Consider the following 20,397-nt stretch of genomic DNA (forward strand, 5'->3'; position numbering starts at 1 on the left):
TATATCTGAATTCTGATACACTGGAGTTGAATGACGCCTGTATGTTTTTTATCCCTTTCACACCTAACTTGGCAAGTCTTGGCACTCGAGGTCATATTTTCCTGTCACAAGTTAATGTTCATACTGAAATCTGCAGTGTATTAGATATAAGCTTCTTGGGTATATCAATACATATACGTGTAATGGCTGGCGTCCACTAGGCGGATCGGGCCGGGCCGCATCGCAACGCAAAAATATGTTTTGTATGAAACATCGTCCATTAGCGACGGATCGGGTCGGGGCGGGCCGCAACGCATTGGCGGATATCGCTTCGCAGGCGGATTTCTGCCGGCGGTGCGCTGCGGCCCGGCCCGCCCCGACCCGTCTAGTGGACGCAGGCAGGCGGATGTAAGCGGCGAGCGTCTGTTAGATAAAATCCGCCTAGGCGGTCCGCCGCGCCCCATACAGATGGACGCAGGAGCAAACAGCGCGTCCATTAGAGACGGCCCGTTGCGATGCGGCCCGGCCCGATCCGCCTCTAATGGACGCCTAGCATAAGAACAAAAGTTTTCATAGGGAACATACACATCCATGATCCAGCGGTGATATAATTATTAAAATTGGGGTAGTAGTTACCGAGGTTAGCGTGTTTAAACCGTTACATTATTACTATTATATTATAATATTAGTATACTATTAGATAGATATATAATTATAATAGGATAGATTCTTCAACTCACAATAAACCAGGAATTAAACAACAGTATTAAGTATTATTTTTATTCATTTATTGAATTGACATCAATCGTTTTTTAACCGTAAAACTAATTACAGTAATCTATCCTATTGTGATAATATGATTTTTATAATCCAATCAATAATTAAACTAATGCTTAAATTACATATTAAAATAGGTACTTATATAAGTGATTAATTGGATTAAAAAATCAAATTGTCACAGTATCTTATAGTAAATCTATATCACTTAATAATTACTTATCACATTTCTTCTTTCATTTAATTATCATGTAAATCTATTAATATAACAACATTCAAAATGTCACTTACACAATCTTCACACACAAAATAACAAACTGAAATATGTTTAGAAAAATCTAAAAAATCTAGAATGTAAATATTATTATTTTGGATGATTAAAGATTGTATTAGTTTAAAAACTTAAAAGTATTAGAAAGATGCGTTTGTTACATAAATATCAAAAGGAATTAAGAAGAGAAATGTATACGAAACTTATTAGTATGTACCATAAAACTACCCTGCTAATGTTAACCAAAGTCAAGGATAAATAATTCGAACAATATGAAAACAAGTTAACTGTAGCAAGGTAGTAGAATAGTACCTATCATCAGAATATGGAATTATCATTTATATAATGATGTAAAAATATCACCTCAAAATCGTTTCAATTAAAAAATATTGATGTAAAAGTGTAAAAGATCTATTAAAAATATTTAATGCTTAATGGTCTAAGAGACGATGAGGGAACGAGTAACGACCTTCACCGATCTGACAACCAGATGAGATATATTTTTTTCATCAAATATAATTTATTTATGAACAAATATGCCTATGATATCTTGCCTATCAAAAAGTGCTCATGGCATTTTTTTTAAATTAATACGTACTTTAGAGCGGCCGTACACGGGCAGCTCGAGCAGTTAACGGCTGAGCGACGTACACGGACTGCTCGGGCGGTTGGCGTCAACTGCTCGAGCAGTCGGTTGTTGACTGCTCGAGCCGTCGCTACTAACCGCTCGATCAGTTGATTATCTGACGAAGTCGAGTCATTGATTCTCAGGGGGGAGGGAGCTGTCGAGAGCTCTAGCGCAGTCAACGGCTCGAGCAGTCGGTGTATGCCTCACGACCGCTCGCGAGCGGTCGACGGCACGGTGGAATTTCGTCATGCAGTTGACGGCTTGAAGCGGTCGCGACTGCTCGAGCAGTCATGTGTACGGGAGTGAATGAATGTCCATAGTTCACCGCGCGGTCGCGGCTTCGAGCCGTCGGTCGCAACTGCTTGAAGCGGTCCATGTACGGCCGCCCTTAAGTACGATTTTTTGCAAGCATGTCTATGTATGATGATGATTTTGTAATAAAATTACCTAACTTAACCTTTTATATCCATTTCAATTAGTAGATCGATGTAGTCACCTATATTATTTACCTGTTTACACCTGTATTCATAACCATACACAAAAATGAGTAGGCAAGTCTACCTTGGCATATTCTATGTGTTAAAAACTATCAGCTGAAATCAATTTTTGATTTGGTTAAGAAAAAAGTAATGAAAGAAAATCCATTAATAAAATAAAAAATAGCCATGAGCACTTTTTGATAGGCAAGAAACACAGGCATAATATATTGATGGCAGATGGGTGAAGGTCGATCTTTATTCCGATCTCGTACTACCAAAAACAGATTCAAAAGTATGCAAAACATAATATTTTATTAACCTTCGCTAATACGATCCGTTCAATTTATCACAAAAATAGTAAATGCTAGAAAATCGATTGAATCACCATTGCACTATGATTTATTTTTAATGCATAATATAAAATTTATAACAAAGAAATAAAGAACGAGATAAGTACATACAAAAATAGAAGTATAGTATAGAGAATATTAGTATAATATGAAAATATGAGATGATTACATAGTAGTCGTAGTAGGGAAATACACATTCAAAAAATAAATCAGAGATCAATGGGTAAATACAGTAAGTAAACATATTTAACAAAAATATATATTTTAGTAGTACATAATTTTAAACTTAGCATGTAATAAAATCTTTGGGTATCAAAAAATGGTCGAACATTAGCTCAGAGCTTATCAAATATTATAAAAATCAACATGAAAATGTATATGGTTTTATAAAAAATAAAAAAATATATTAATTTTTGAGCGCTTGTGTGAGGCGGCATCGATCGAAGCGTGTTCTAGCAACTTCTACAAGCAATGCGCTTGAACGCTCCACCTGTTGAGTCTCATGGCCGAAGTAGCATTGCTTCTCCTTACAGAAGTCCATATATTTCCTCCATTTGAAATCCCTGACAAGGCACGTCGGGTTCCCGATGATTATTAATTTTGCTTTCGCCCGCGTCAGTGTCACATTGTACCGCTATAACACAAAAGAATTGTTAATTATATAATTTTGAAACAAAAATATTTTGGAACAGTACTGATGAATCGTTAATGCAATGCAGTCGTAGTTGAGAAATTCTGGCATTATTTAATTTCTTAACGCATAATTTTCGTAATTATTTTCGAAGTTCATAGTACGAAGCAATTATTATCCTCCTGGTCCAGTAAATTTTCTACTTTATTAGTCTTTTTCATAACGTCCAACTGAAACAATCTCTCTCACACACGCATAAAACGTGCGCAACTCACACGCAAACCTATTTTTTTGACAAGATTTTCATTACGTAACTACTAAGAATTATGCGTTTTTAATAATTATAATTCCAACTTTCTTAGCCCACCACATTCGCTACACTCCATTTCACACTTCATATTTGGAACGTATTAAAAAAAATTGATTTCTATATAAACTTCCATTCTACATCAAACACTGGCCGAAAAAAAAATAACACTGACAGCAGAAAAAAAAACAAAAATTACACTGGCCGCAGAAAAAAAACCAAAAATATATTTTATCTGTACCTTATCGTCCACCAAGAAGCCGAGTCCATACCGCGCGTCGTACTCGAGCAGGCGGCAGTTGGCGCGCACCGTCGACACGAGTATCACGCGCTTCTCCTTGCCCTGGAACGACTCCACCGTGCCCACCTCTATGCCGGACACGTCCACGCTCTTCAGCCAATTCTTTATTTTGTACACCTGGTTAATAACAAAAGTAAAAAATTATTTAATTGTTATCCGTTCTTGATAAGTATAAAATTTCGAATAAATCTGTTAATCTGTCCGCATTTTAAATGGGTCCCAATCCAGACTAAAGAAGTCAGTTACATTATGTAACTTACATACAAACAGGTGAAGTTAAAAAAATAGGTTTGTACACAAAAAAAAAACTGATGCGTTTTTTTTGTCGTATATTTTTATTATCATTAGATTTCCATACGCAGCTTTTGTCTTTCGTTTATCATGCATGTGCTTTGCTAGGCTTTTTCGAAAGCTAAATCGATGCTCGCAACATCGATTTAGCTTTTACGGGTATTTTGGCAATCAAAGAAAGCCTATCTTATCCAAGTAGTATTGTTAGCTTTGTGCCAAATCTTTATTAAAATTATTTCACGAACGAACAAAGAGGCCGATAAATGAATAGATTTTTTTTATAATAGTGAGCATAAAATCATGTACCTGTCGGATATATGGTGCGATAATTCCAATATCTTTCGGTAACACGTTGTGAGATTCCATAAGAGCTTTTGTGTATCTCTTCACCATTTCAATTTCTTTTTCGTTGAAGTAACTATAGTCAAATAAAATAAAAAAATAATAAACTCTTTATTAGCAGGTAGGCAATATTAAAATTAACAATTTATGTACTTACAATCTACTTAATAACAATCTACATGCTAAAAGGATTGCCGCTCAGCATTTTACAATGAAAAGCATAGGCCTTCATTCCAGAGCTGATTTTCAGCGACACTTATGTGAAAAATAATTGAAAATCATGTAAAAAGATGATGAGTATTGAGTTTATTAATAGTATTTTCTTGCGTTTGATTATTAAAGATTTTAACGGATTTATTCATTATATTATTATCCTGACGTTTCACATACTTTGCAAGGAAATCGCGTTTAAAATCCGTTAAAATATTTAATTTCTAAGAGTTTATTAATGTTTAATATAAAAGCAAATAAGGAATACTAAGGATGTTGCTATAGTGAATTAATGCATTTATTTAACAAACGTAACAAATTATATCCCTCGAATATGTCTAGTTGTCTACTATACCAGTTTTTTCAAATACGTATCTACAACCAAAAGACGCGTACATTAAAATTTAAAATAACTTGAAATTGTATCTTACCTGGGTGCATTCCCCATTCTTTGTTCACGGGAGTGCACCGCGTGGAAGATGGTAGCTTTGTCACCTCCCGGTAGGCCCAGGATGCTGACCTTAGTTAACGGGTCTAATGGAGCTAAGGGCTGAAAAATAAAATATAGGTATAATACATTTTTTAAAAGATGATAACTTATTAAACATATTGAAACTGATAATGGTAGTGAATTTAAATTTGTTCGTTTTATTCAATGCTAAGTATAAAATTTTTAGAATTTACAATGAACTCATTTTCGGAACCTTTTATTTCGGATTCAGTTACGGTTACGGATATTTTTTTTATATCGGTATTTTCGATATTTTTTTATATTTGAAATTATTAAGTTCTATCCACATATTGTAAAAAGTAAACATACCTTCAAATTATTTTCATAGAAAAGTTCATTGGGAATGGCCAATATGTCGGGATCTGAGCGGAAGTTGTTGACCAGCATCGTGATGTAGTCCGGGTCTGAGGAGTACATGTTTGTGTACGTCTCTTTTAAACGCTCCAGTAGTGATTGACCTGTAATGCATAAGTGATATTAATATTATTATACATTAGAAGAGTAAAAGAAAAAGTGTTGTATGTATGAAATATATTCAATATTGATTGTTGCTATATTTATATAGCACAATCTATTGTAGTTATATAGAAATGAAGAAGTTGTATAAAATCTATCATGAAATTTGTTTTCCATGATCAAAATATATAACGAGCTTTAGCCATGGTTATTGTGCTCATGCGAGATCTGAATTATCAAGATCAAACGACGGCGCCAAGCATCACTCGGTGACGCACCCCACACGTGTACGTGGCCTTAACGCGTGCAGTTTATGCAGTAAGAGCGCTGCACGCATCCAGTTCACGCAGTACGCGCCATGCACGCATCCAGCGCACGTAGATCGCGCCGTGCACGCAGTACGCGCTGCGCACGCCCCGAACGTGAGTAGTGCCTGCAGTACGCGGGGTGTACACGCCCTATGTATAGGTCAATTAGGGAAAGCTGGCATGTTCACAGTACTCACACTTATACAATTTCACTTACAGTATGTTCAAAAATAAATGCGACTCTAGTTTCATTTTAGACTTGAATTGTAAAATGGTGCGTTGTAGATAAATAACTATATGCAAATATAATTATGAAAGATCTCATAATTTACATGTAAAATTATAATTTAAAAGTATGTAAATCAATTGATGAACTTAATTATTTATTCTAATAATAATCAATTGGATAAAAGTATTCAATTATCAAATAATAATTAAATTTCAGGTAAAATAAAACATACAACAATACAATCATAAAAACAATACAAATAACACGTGTACGCTCACTCCCAACACTGAACACACCAATGATTCCGGTTAGGTTTTCATCCGGATCCACGAAGAACACGAGCCGGAGAAACGCTTGGGATAGTTAGCCATCTGTGGCATCCTCAGGAGGTACGTCTATATCATCACGGGAATATCATAATGTGGGTCCGGATCAGGAGTCCTCTTTGGCGCATGAACCCAGCGCGTTTGTTGGTTACAAAGGTAGGGTCAATGTACCACTAGCTGACCAAGCGCCAATACATGACCGAAATTCAAATATACGCGCCAATTAAGAAAATACGGCAGCCCCAGATGATAGTTTATTGTTTTTTCTATAAAGCAACATCATATTCTATAAAATAAAAACAAACCTTGCTGCCATTGGTCAGAAATATTGACATTTTTTCAACACGAAGATGTAATTAAGTAGGTGCCCCGTAAGTAATCACATTTTTTACTAAGAGTTTTTTATCGGGAGTTGATTGGGAAATCTTAATTTATCTTGAATGCAATCGATTACTCTTTATATGTCTTGTTATAGGCATAATGTTGAACCATTCTGTTATAGACTTTCGGATTCATTTTTGGCATGAACAGTTTTTCATGATTTTTAGCGGCCTGGTTATCTTTTGGAGCAACGAAAACAATTTTTCGCCTATTGTTGACCAGTATGGTCAGCTCTTGGTTCTTTATATTTTGCTAAGAAAGACTTGCTTTGGTTTGTGCTTATACCTACCTAATTTAACAAACCATATAAGCCGTAGTTAAGTCATAGCTTTATGTTGCATATTTCCAAAAGCTGACCACCGTAAGATTTTTATACCGAACTTAGTTGGTCAGGTTTCGGGGCCGAGAATATTATTAACCTTGAGTTGTCCACTTGATTTCCGTGACCAAGTGGTTTGATTTCATCAACCTATCTTTATTTATTAAATAATATATTTATTTATTAAACAAAACTAATGTTCGAAGAAGGACATTGTGTCCATTTTGAAAATGGTCAACTTTTAGAGTAATGATGGTCAGATATTGGTGATCAGTGGTCAAGTAATGGTGTTTTTAGCAGAAATAACTTTCAGAGTAGTTTTCATAAAACCTTTGAAGGTTATCAAATTGATATTAAGAACAATAGTTACAGTGAGTATTCAATTATCTGTGTCCCAAAAATAACATTGAACGTAAAACAAATAACCCGTTTTTTATATATAGCTAAAGATATAACCGCTTAAATGGTCAACTAGTGGTACATCCACCCTAGTATAAAGACACGAGGAGGTAGTAAATTAAAGTAGTAAATTAAAAAGTATTGTCTCATACAAAGTAAAAATGGACCAGAAATTCTTACTCATGAATGATAATGTCCCTTCGCATACGACATGACAGGGAACGGCCGCTCTTCGAGACCAAAATATTCAAGTTTTAGAATGGCTTGCATATTCGCTCGTCTTTTAATTCTATTGAATATGCTTAGGATATGTCACAACTAAGCGCTCTAAAAGATTTTCCGCAAAATCAACAACTTTACGAACACTTCCAAAGAACACATGTACCGCAATAAGACATTGGTATTCAATAATTTTAAGTAAGAACAACCGATATCGTTTGTAAATTAATGTAAATGGTGATAACTCTGATTACTAATTGGTAATTTGATTTTTGAAAAAAAATGCCGATTTTAGTCTATATTTTTCTAACAAGATCCTTATCATCCAAATTTCCACATTGGTAAGAAAAATTGACATTTTTAATGAAAATGAACAACAAATTAAATGATTTTATTAAATACTGTAAAATAGTCTATAATTCTTCCATTTACTGTATCACAAAATTCTTCATAGATTTTTAGATATTTGTACTACACCAATTACAATATCACCCTGTATTTATAAACAATTGCAAAATAAAAGCTACACATAGGCCGGGAGATACTGACACAAAATTTCGGGTCATTTGTAACAGAATGGCGGTTCTACAGGGATCTTATTACGCAATGACAAAAAGAAAAATGATGGTCAGAACGCTGGTACCGGCGGACTAGTCGCGTGCTCGTTAGTCGAACTCGTCGGATAAATAGCGAAAGTCAAACGATTTGTAACACAAAAATTTTAGAATTTACCGATAGCCCATAAAAAAGATGTAGTCGGTAGTGTCATGCCATACTTTTCCGGTGTAACTACGAATAAAATCTTACAATCCTGTTACAAATGACCCGAAATTTTTTGTCAGTATCTCCCGGCCTAACATGTGCAATGTGTAAATGTGTTGACGTTCCAGCTCTTCTTAATATAGGTATACCCCTATGGCCCCGCAGTACGCACCCAGGCCGCGCTCCCGGGCGTCGCGCGAGATGCACACGGGCCCCAGCTGGCGCGGGTCGCCGGCCAGCACGAGGCGGCCGGCGGGCGCCAGCAGCCCCGTCACCGGCACCAGCACCGTCGGCTCCATAGCCTGCGCCGCTTCGTCCACGAACACGTGCGTCACCTGCAGCCGGTGCACCGCCTGGCTGCGCCTTCTGACGCACCCGTAAAAGTTATATTAGTTCGGACATTTTTTGTACCATTTTAATAACCGATTCTCAAGAAAATTTTTTGTGAGCAACCATTTCACGAGACGCTGTAAGTTTTTTCTTATAACAAAAAATAAATAAAATAAAAATTATTTATGTTTACACACATAAAACGCTGCATGCACCAGTTCATGTGACATGTGTGCGCACACACAAAACTACACGTATACATATACATATGCAGGGTCACTTACGAAGCGTATTTAGCGGCGTGCAGCAGCGTGGTGACGAGCACGCGGTACTGCGCGACGTGCACGTTGCTCACCGGGTAGAACGACTCGTAGCTCGTGCCGTTCGACACCGGCGCCAGCTCTGGAGGCATCGTCGTCCTGGTTCAACGAATTAATTAAAAAAGAGCACACGTGTCAGAAGTGAAACTTCTTTGGCAAGATTGAAAGATGCCAAAATCGGCAATCTTCTCTTCAAAACTCTTAAAACAGTTTATTAAACTATGTACATTGTGTTTTACATTATTTAGAGGGTAGTTGTGAATACTCGTACAAACTTCCATAATATACAGGGTGTGTCAAAGCAGGCTAGGCCGGGTCATAGCAGTCAGAAAAAAATTTAAGTCCAAAAACTAGTATACATTATTAACATAACGTGAATCTATAGCAAAATCTAAGTAAGTAGATTGTATTAGAATATAAAATTAGAATGAGTGAGGCATAAGGTGAACTTTGATTTTGTGCGAGCGTACATAAATAGTGTAGATAAGGTGACAGCTGATTGACTTATACTTTATACAGTTTTTAAAAGGGCTGATAGACGTAGGAACTTGAAAATTCGGTTTTGAAGTTCGCGTACTTACTCGGCTCGACGTCGGTGACACACGTAGAGCTTGGTCAGTAGCTTGTCACGTGTCACCGATATCGGACGTCACTTTGTCATCAACAGAGGGAATTTTGTGTTATTCGGGAATTATAATATTATATTATATCCATAAAACTAAAAGCAGAAGACGAAATCGGAAAAAGTGGGTGAAAAACTGACTTTCAAAAAAGAGCGTTTATCTCACGTAAATTTGGTGAAATAGCTAATACGTGAAGAGAAGGAAGACTTGCATAATTGTTTGAGGATGCCTGCGCCGTTATATGATTAACTTTTGCACTTAATAACACCTATTATAGCTAGACAGGCTAGGCTCGCGGCTCGCGGCGGTGACAGACGTGCGAGTGAAGGCGGGTTACGAGTAAAATTTCAAACATGTTTGATCGTCAACGAACTTACTCGACGGCTTTTAAGTACGCGTACTTGGGGTGATACACGATCGAAAAAGGTCGTCGAGCCACAAGTTCGCGTACTTACTCGTACGTCTATCAGCCCTTTTACGGTGTGTCAACGGTTTCTGGCTCTACTTTTGGCGGTCACTCACACATGCAAAGTTCAGCTTACGCGTCGCGAACCTTACTTCTAGTAAGGACATACTTTTCAAGTGAAACAAACAGCATACCATTCGCGGGACTGTGAGTTGGCACGAAACAGGAAGTTATTAATGTTGAGTTTTTTATGAAACTGGAGAAGCATCAAAGCGACGTGATCGGCCGCCATGTTGGAGTCGGTGCACACCAACACGCGGTTTTTGGTGTTACGAACCACTATCTGCGTGTTATATTTTTGTTAAGTTACTAGTAATGAAAATTATACACACACTAAAGGTAACTAGCAAATTGTTAAAATAGGTGAAATTGGATGTTTATTTACACGGGTGAAATATATTACATTCTTAGCAATCATATTGTAGGTAAAAAGGTCGAAATGTGGCTGACTAGCCACATTTTATTTCAGTTACCTCTTTTTCGCACACGATATTTGAATTGTGCTACCTCACTTTGACATCTAATCGTGTCTGCGTTAGTGTGACGTTTTTGACGATCGATATTTGTGTTGGTAGGTAACACCTTTTTACTTATAATATCATTGATCATTAGTAAATTATTTATGACCAACAGATTGAGTATAAGTAACAAGTATTTACAAATTACAGTACATTACAAAAAATTACATTACATTACACACAAAATCAAAAACTACCCTCAAAAACAAAAAAAAAAATATTGTCTGTTTTGCATATTTGTAATTATTGATAAATTGTTTCTCAAAACATCACCTGTAAAATAGCCTCAACGATCGTCATAGTCTTGCCAGTCCCCGGCGGGCCGAACACGATGTATGGGGCCAAGCCCGAAGTGCCCGAAACCATGTGTTCTACGGCCGAGCGCTGTTCCGCGTTACCTTGGATCAGCGGGTTGAAGAATCTGTAAGTGGAATTTGTGTTAAATCTAGCTCTCCGCCCGTGTAATCAAAGGAAATTCCCCTGGGAATGAGATGTTTTACTGGGGTAAAACTTACAATAATTATAGTACGGTATTAAAAAATGTTACATAGTATAAATTTAGCGATTTAATTAAGCTTGTGTGCAACTGAGGATAAAAAAATCTGTGTTATAAGACGTTGCTTCCTACCAAATTTTAAGATTCTGTGTGGCACGGGACTACCCTGTAGGTTTTGATTCCCTTGCGAATAACGAAAATTTGCAACATAAGCAGCTAAATCTTTTGAAATCGTTGGCTTATAAGTTTGACAGCTTCAAGGGACCGTAGACCATAGTTATCAATTAAAATTTCAGCTCGATACCTTCACGCGTTCCTCGCGAGAAAAAGGGTCTTGTCAGACAGACAGACCGTCAGATGGACAACAAAGTGATCCTATAAAGATTAAAGTCCTAAACGATGGGATAAACTACCTTTTTTTTTAAATGGGGAAATCTTGCATAGATACCCACAGCCTCCGGGGAAGGGGCCGTGGGTAATGTCTGATTCCTACCGACCAAAACCCCACTGTGTCATATTATGTTATACATACTGGTTGATAGGCTTCGCTGGGATCTTCTTCCTCACAGGCTCCGGGAACACGCGCCTTTCCTGCTTGCTCTCGAACAACTTGTTCACCGCGTCGTGCATCCGCTCCATGGGGATGCGAGACATTATGAACCTAATATCGTATGTTAGTCCTGGATCGTAGTATTGCTTGAACCTGTGGCCAGAGATTAAATAACAATCTTCTTCTATACTTATAAAGCTGAAGAGTTTGTTTGTTTGTTTGTTTGTTTCAACGCGCTAATCTCGGGAACTACTGGTCCGATTTGAAAAATTCTTTCGTTGTTAGATAGCCCATTTATCGAGGAAGGCTTATAGGCTATATATCGTCACACAAAGACCAACAGGAGCGGAGTACAGTAAAATATAAAAAAAATGATATGAATAAATAAATATTAAGAAAAAGGGAAAGTGAAAGGGAAAGGGGAAATTAAAACGGAATCATATAGAAAATTCATCAAGAAAACAGTAATGACATTATTACTACAAAATATAGATACAACCAGTAGCCAGATACAACCAATCTGGTTGTATCTGTATATTGGGCTCTTACATTAACTTTATATTGAAGCGAGTTTTCTTTCTGTCTCTTAGTATAGTAATCCTGTTAATCTTCCATAAAACTTAATAAATACACAAATAATGACTGCCAACAATTGTTTTTTTTTTTTTTTTAATCTAAAAGCATATATAATTACCGTTCATCCAAGCCAGTCAATAAAACTGTGCTATCCTCAATCTCTTTTATGGTACTTTCGAACACGTATGAAGCTGCGTGACGCGGCCGTATGAAAACGCGGTCTCCTGAAAATGGACTCTAATGAACTTACCTATCCTACTAATACATAATATTATAAACGCGAGTTTGTAAGTATGTGCTCTTTCGCAATAATTCTATGGAATTTGGTACTTTTGGATACTTTTCATCCATTTATTTTATACATTCACTTGTTGAGCGAACATTAAAAATGTCGATTAAAAATTCATTCTAGATTGCAATTTTAGTTATAGGAATAAATTAATGACGATAGTGTATAAAAAAATTGTTTTGAATTTATTTATAATTAATATTTTTGTGTGTATGTCGTGGCCATATCGTCGCTCATTTCATGAAATGTCCAATTTAGTTTGGCCAGATCGTTAAATCGTCAACGTTTCACGATTTGGTCATCCACATTTCAAACGTGGATGGCCATTTCACGAAATGTGACCATTTTTGTTTCTTTTTAAAAAGCGATTCGCTTCTGGCACTCGCCGGCCGCTACCGCGGCACGCTCGCTTTGCTCGCTCGGCTCGTGCGTTGTTTATTAAAGTCTTACCTAACCTAACTGTTTTCTATTGAAAAAAAACATTCGCTTCTGGTATTCGCCGGCGCTACCGCGGCACTAACTTAAATGACAATAAACAAGTTCTTAAAATATCCTGAATTTTTTAATGTTTTATGGACTCTCTAAGATATTTTATACGATCTGGCCAAATGTCGATGACCAAATCGTGAAAAGTTGACGATTTAACGATCTGATCAAACTATGTTGGCCATTTCATGAAATGAGCAAATCTACGATATGGCCACAACATGTATACAATATTGAATATACATGTATTTGTATAGTTTATGGTCTATAATTATAATTCAAATCAGACATTCCGCACAATATAAAAATTTACTTTATTTTAAGGATTGTACATAATTAACTAGATTAAGATCGTCTTTGTCAGATATTAAATGCAACAAAAGATTACATTTTCTGATGAAAACCTGATAGCTAATGATAATTTGTTACCGTATTGATAAATATTTATTTATTTATTTTTTAACTTCACTAATGTTTTATTGTTTACTGCCATTAGTCTCATTATCTTTAACTAATTATATGCACAAAAAATATTTCAGATAAACAACTAGGTATTTAAATTACTTATCAAGGACTTTAACCCAAGCTACTGAGTCCTAGGCCCCTTTTGAAATTATTTAAAAGTAACTAAAGTAATCAATTTTGAAAACAGAGGTTCGATAATAGTAACAAGTAACTGAAACACATACTTCGTCAACATTTTCTATTTGTGGAGTTTATGCCTATAGCCTATTAGTAACAACTGTAGTCAAACCAAATAAAAGAAATTACATATGTTTAAATAAATAATTAATTTAAAGAAAAATTCTCTAAATTACCTCGTAACAACGATGGTCGCTTCTCTGCCAAACCGGGAACTTCCAATAAGTAGTATTCATTTCTTTGGTCTATCTTAACTTCGGACATGTTGTATTTCTGTTAATAATATAATCAAGAATTTACAAAAGTAAAAAAAGAGCGTTAGTGCCGAGCACACGTGTCAGAAGTGAAACTTCTTTGGCAAGATTTAAAGATACCAAAATCATTGCCTTACTCCATGACGTGACGGTATTGCCATGACGCGCCCTTGAAATTCTACTTTTAATACGCCTAAGCAAGTTTCACTTCAAAATTAAATTAAACAGATATTTAAAATAATATTCCTCTTACCTTCAAATTAATCCTGGCGACAATTTCCTCCCACCAGAGTAGGTGATGAAAAAATGCTATGTAGTTCTTCTTAGTGTATCCCTCCTCCAAAATTTGCCTAATGAAATAATTTTCATTCTTGATTATAAAAAGGGATGGAACTGTAAGTTATTTTTAATAGAGGGAATTTTAAAAAGGGCTGTCTATTTAGACGAGAATACATATTAACTCGTCACATTTAACCATAGAAGATGTTGCCATTACTCTAAGTGCTTCACCTGGTTTTCTGAAGTACTATTCGCAGCTGTTTCATCATCTCAGGTCGCTCATGTAACTCTTCTAATGCGCTTTCTTCGAGACCCAAAGGCAAGACTATCTTCAACAACTTGGGGATTTTAAAGTTCCATTGTTGCCTGTTAAAATTGAGAGTATTGTTTTTTGTATTTTTATGTAAAAGTAATTATTTACATCTACCAACACATATTCATATGAACGAATAGTAAAGCATACATACGGTTGAGTTGTTGAACTAACGCAAACCAAAGATTTCTCCCAATACTTGTTTGTGTATGGATATTTTATGTTTGTGGTTGCATCTTGACTTTCTTGTACTGACACAACCTGTAAATTATAAAACAATAAATATTATAATATTTATTCAAAAACTTATTTTATAGCAAAAGAAGCACCATCACCATTTTTTAGCGGAGACCATTTTTTTTTTAAACTGAAAAAAATGTTTTTGTATTCCCAGTAACATTCTCCATTAACATTTGGATTATCCTCAACTATTTCCTTTTTTATTTCGTTTTCAAATATGTTGATAATAAGTTTATTAAGAGACCACCTGCATTTTGAAATAACTTTAATTTTTAATATGCAGTATAGGATATTGATTTCGCATCATGCAGACTACATTCGCTGTGCATTATTTCTTAAGCAAAGAATTTACTTACTTAATTAAATTTACTTACCATTTCCCGGACGAAAATTAAATTCTTTTCATCACACCGACGAAACAGTGTGAACATGATTGGCATTTCATAGTGACCAATATCCATGGCTTGGAATTGAATGACGATTGAGCCCTTTATTTCCGATTCTAAAACCAGATTAATAATTATTAATGATAATTTTGTTTTTATTTGAAATATCAATGCTTTATAAATAGTTTTTAATTAACATACTCTTGGTAATAACTTTGGGTTCTTGACCAAAGATGAATGGATTTTGAACAGTTTGAAACTGGGGCTGAGGATGGGCCAGTTGAACGCCAATAATAAGTAAATCTTCGCTTTTCATTTCATTGATGATATCAAAAGTAAAGTTCACAGTTTGAGTTGGTTTCACCTGAAAATGTAGGAACAATCAGTAGAAAATTAAATTTTGAGTGTTGACGATTCAAATAAAATATTTACATAGTATACATAAATAAACTACTAAATTACTAATAGACAGTGGCGTAGCGTAGCGGGGGCGCGGGGGGCGGCCCGCCCCGGGCGGCACTTTTTAGAGGGCGGCAAAATTTCACAGTAAATAATAAAATATATTTTGTAAATATTTTAACCATTAATTCATATTTTTAACGCAACTTGGCCCAGTCATTTAAGGTTAAATTAGGTAAGAATCTCGGAATTCGAGATACCCAGCTGTACGTCTGTAAATACTTGTATATTGACACCCTAAAAGTTGTCTCCAAACCTACATATTGTAGGGTGTAAGCAACTATTAAATTTCAAGGTCTAAGGTCACAAAAATCGGTTGTATGCGCTTTCTTCGTAAATATCTCATTTCCTATGGGTTTTTTGCTATATTGCACGCCTCATAAGCGAAGCGTTGAGGTGGGTACTACTGTCACTTCGCGCAAAACATCTGATTTTTCAAACTTAAAATGTCTTTATGTATCATACATTGCACTTGTAAGATAATACATACACACACATATTAAGAAAAAACACTATTTTTAACGTTCATGATATTTTTGATGTCATTTTTGTTATTTAAACTAGTTAAAAAACAGTTTAAAAAAGTTCTGTCTTGGACGTCCGTGTGTCTGTATGTGCGGATCCTTTTTCTTGTTAACACGATAACAACCGAAATACTTTACTAATCGAGTCTTTTTTTTTCTCTTACGCTTGAGTATGCTCAGGAATAGAACCCTTTCATTTTTCAGGGTCTGATTCGATGTGGTTTAATTGTTATTAAATAAACAAAAATAATAATTAATAAATACTTATTTATTAAAAAAAAATTATGAGGCGTGCACTTTTGGATTTTCCAAATTATTTGCATTTATTATCAATATTGTAGTTCAATGTTATTGTATCATTGAACAAGAGGTGTGTGTCATGGTATAGGTAGACATTGATGGTGCAATAAGACTTTGCTATTAAAAAAGTAGACGTATAAATTTTTAATTAAAGCCGGAAGTTTTGTTTTTAACTCTAACAAGTACCTACTAATATTATTTTTCAATAAAGATATAAATATTACTTAATAGTATTATCCTAGTTCTAGTTAAAAATTGATTTTCGTTTTATATTCAATTCAAACTTAAAATTAGGGTTCACCTCGACGATCGACATGATTAAATAATACCTATGTACCTGTTATATCAATGGTTGAAGTAAGAATTTTTGTATTAATAAACGTGATTATAAAACAAATAAACTTTTTTATTTAAAATCTAACCTGTATAATAAAATAATGATGACTCTTCTTGCCGGAAAGTTCTCTAGAATTAATGTATAGAATGTATAGTATACATTAAATTGAAATACCTAATTAAGAGGGCGGCAAAATTGTCTTCCGCCCCGGGCAGCCGATACTCACGCTACGCCACTGCTAATAGACCTTATCAAAACCAAATTCATGTTAGGATGAAAAAGAACAAACAATAAAAATGTAATTATTTATATATTGATGTTCGTACAACTGGACATTAAGCATCTATTTGTTTTTCTTTTTTTAATTTATGTTCCTTGTTATTCATGATAATGCTTATTAGAAAACAAATATCATAAAAATGTTCATAAATTGCATAAAAATCTATAAAAAATAAAAACAAGCATACATTATAATATGAATACATACATATAATCTCATTTTATGGTTGTCGCAGTTTTCAATTTTCATAACAGGAGCATCATTCAACGGTAAACTCTCTGCATGGCCGAATATAGACACACCGTGTTTATTCTTACTGAAGTATGATCTGAAAAAAAATAGAATTGTTAATGAAATACATTTATAGCAAAAATTAAACAATAGTGCTGCAAATTCAGAATGTCTATTGCTCTTTAGAAAGGTTAGCTTAACAGAATATTAGGAGTGCAAGTAGTTTTACCAAAAATCATGAGCAAAACCATCTTTAAGTTTAACAAGTAAAGCCGAAGAGTTTGTTTGTTTATTTGAACATGCTAATCTTAGGAACTACTAGTTTGATTTGAAAAATTGTTTTGGTGTTAGATAGCCTATTTATCAAGGAAGGATATAGGCTATATATCATCAAGCTAAGACCAACAGGAGCGGAGTAATGCGGGTGAGACCGCGGGGCACAGCTAGTTGTACATAAAACTTTTAATGTTCAAGGCTATTAGATTATTCTTTGCTGTTAGCTTTATTGATAGTACCTTAAGAACTGTTTATCAAATTCATCAATATGACTCAAATGCACTTCATGTTAAAATGTCTATGTCTATTATATTATCAATAGGTACACTACTTACTTGTTGACTATATAGTTTTGCAATATAACATTACACAAATGTTTTGGAGTATCTTCGTGGTTAATACCAGAAAACTCGTCATAGTACTCATCAACCACACCACACACACGGCAGTGCGAGTTCCTGTAAAATATCATCTTGTCAGTTTGATAAGTTTGGGATTGATCGCTCTAATATAATTATTTATATTTCTTTTCAGTTGAAAGTTATATCGTTTCTGATTAAGAAACAAAGAGCTTGTTATTGTTTATATTAAAAAAGAAGTTACTTACTCATGTAAAGATGCTACCTCCATTATTCAAGTATGCACAATTTTAGAAAATGAAATACACCGATTGTTTACAATTATTTATGTGTTTATCTAAACCACCATCACGGTCTGAAGTCTTTTTTTAAATTAATACATCTAAACTTTTATGATTTTTAACATTGCATTGATCAATAAACGGGTTAATAATGATCAATAAAGTCTAAAAAGTACCGGAAACCCCCGACAAAAAGCAAAACTGCAAAACCCACCGTCCCACGCAAAAAACAAAGGAGATCATAAATCATTGCAAGCAGTGTTGCCAACTCAATTTTCGAAAAGGCCAACAGCAAAAAAGTTTGTGTATTTTCAGTCAAAAAGGGCGCTTAACGTTAAAAAATCCTTTAATAAGAAAAACCCTTTTTATGATTATGATTGTGAGGGGATTCTAAAGCCTGTAACACAGTTTTTAACTAACACAGGCTTTAATTTCCCCAAATTTTTAACTGTATTATTTTGAAACTTTTCAATAAAGATTAAGAAAAAATAATCTTATAATCACTTTCTTCATTGAAATCGACTTGCAACGACTTGAATTTGATACGATTTGTATAACTTCTCTTGGATTTTCGTAGTTGAAGCAAGATTTATTTGTTGCTTTTAGACCCGTCCGAATATATAACAACCACAAATAACGAATTAAGCAAGCACAGACCCATTCGATTTCGTTGTTTCTTTAACCTTCTTAAGAAGCACTAGATTACACACTAGGCACTAAAATTGAATTTTAAGCACTAATACATGAAAAATGTTGTGTGGTTTTATGAAACCACGGTAAAAGTGAAACTGTTCGAACGGTTCCGAACACTGCTTTGTGTAGCGCATGTCGCGTGTCAGTCGGCTGCCGAGTAGGTATACCTACTCGGCAGCCGCGATACGTACGCGACATGCGCTACACAGACCAAAAAGTTTGAGACGATGTAATAAAAGTTTCACTTTAAAAAAAGCACTAGATCTAATGCCGAAAGCACTAAGTTGGCAACACTGATTGCAGAAGTCATTGATAAAATATGTCAATTGTCAACTGTCACAACTCACAAGTGAAAACAATACTGGACATTATCTATGAGTAAACAAAACTGAACCATCTCAATCGTGATTTTTCCTTAGCACAGAGTATGCTTAACATGAGCATTAACTTAAACTGACCATCCGATCAAAACTTGACATTGGCAGAATCCGTCCTCACTGGGATCGGGAGTTGCCATTTGCTAAAAAGAAGAAGAAGAAGAAGAAGAAGAATACTGGACATTGGCGAAGTCCCTTTTTATTGGGTGGAGCCATTAATTAAGAGAAGAAGAAGAAGAACAATTAAGCAATTTTGGTGGCTTTTATTTTCTTTTACCTACTTTTCTGGTAACTAGGTACTTGCTCTGTATAACTAGGCTATAAAGCTTACCTAGCTTTAGCTTTGTTTTTTTATGATCAGGAAAAATTGGACTTTGAGCTGGCAATTTTTTTTAAATATGACAGTTAATGCGTATTGCTTTTATGGATCACATTAAAAACATACATAGAAATACAATATTAATGTTATTATAGGAACACATTAAAAACATATATTTTTAAATACAATTAATGTTTCCTCTTCATAACATTACTTCAAATAAAATTTTACTAATGATATCTTATTTTCTGGAAACAAAAAAAAAATTGAATTTCAAAATTGCGGTCTTACATGTAAAAACGGATACGGATACATACGGACTGTAAAAAAGTTAAGACGGAGAAAGTGCGGGAAACTTCGAAGTTGGAGGGAGCGTTTCTTAAAGGTTTCTAAAGTTTTAATTATTATGTTCGTAATCAGCGGTGTTAAATTTGTAAATATTAACTAACTACTTGTATTTATTATAAAATTATTTTTAAATGCATATACCTACTTATAGTTTTTTTTGTATATATTGGTATTTGGTCAGTGTTCTTAAACTACTTATAGTTGAGCCAATTTAATAGGCAACATTTGACGTCTATCAATTTTATCTTCATAGGGTGGTAACCTGCTTAAAAACATCGATTAAAGCGAATTAATCGATACGTACTTGAAACAATTGTCAATCGAACTTGAAACACATGTCAATAATTTATGATGATTTTTATTCCCAAG

The 20,397-nt window shown here is 34.8% G+C and overlaps 1 protein-coding gene across 1 annotated transcript; it reads right to left on the minus strand.

The window, feature by feature from the left end:
* Positions 1-819: 819 nt before the first annotated feature.
* Positions 820-18,526, minus strand: LOC149480364 (putative RNA helicase mov-10-B.1). Its single transcript, XM_089706746.1, has 20 exons — positions 18,259-18,526; positions 17,987-18,109; positions 17,352-17,472; positions 15,446-15,608; positions 15,233-15,360; positions 14,773-14,879; positions 14,537-14,671; positions 14,280-14,376; positions 13,949-14,045; positions 12,474-12,579; positions 11,762-11,932; positions 11,007-11,154; positions 10,350-10,498; positions 9,091-9,225; positions 8,649-8,842; positions 5,387-5,535; positions 4,998-5,116; positions 4,321-4,432; positions 3,664-3,840; positions 820-3,118 (listed from the first exon to the last, which is right to left on the minus strand). The coding sequence occupies exons 1-20, from the start codon at positions 18,279-18,281 to the stop codon at positions 2,891-2,893; spliced, it is 2,682 nt and encodes an 893-aa protein (XP_089562872.1). The 5' UTR covers positions 18,282-18,526; the 3' UTR covers positions 820-2,890.
* Between the last annotated feature and the right edge of the window lie 1,871 nt (positions 18,527-20,397).

This window comes from Colias philodice, chromosome 18 (assembly GCF_061535455.1).
Source record: "Colias philodice isolate Cphi_HAF_F1 chromosome 18, ilColPhil1 Martin Lab GWU primary, whole genome shotgun sequence".
Lineage (NCBI taxonomy): Eukaryota > Metazoa > Arthropoda > Insecta > Lepidoptera > Pieridae > Colias > Colias philodice.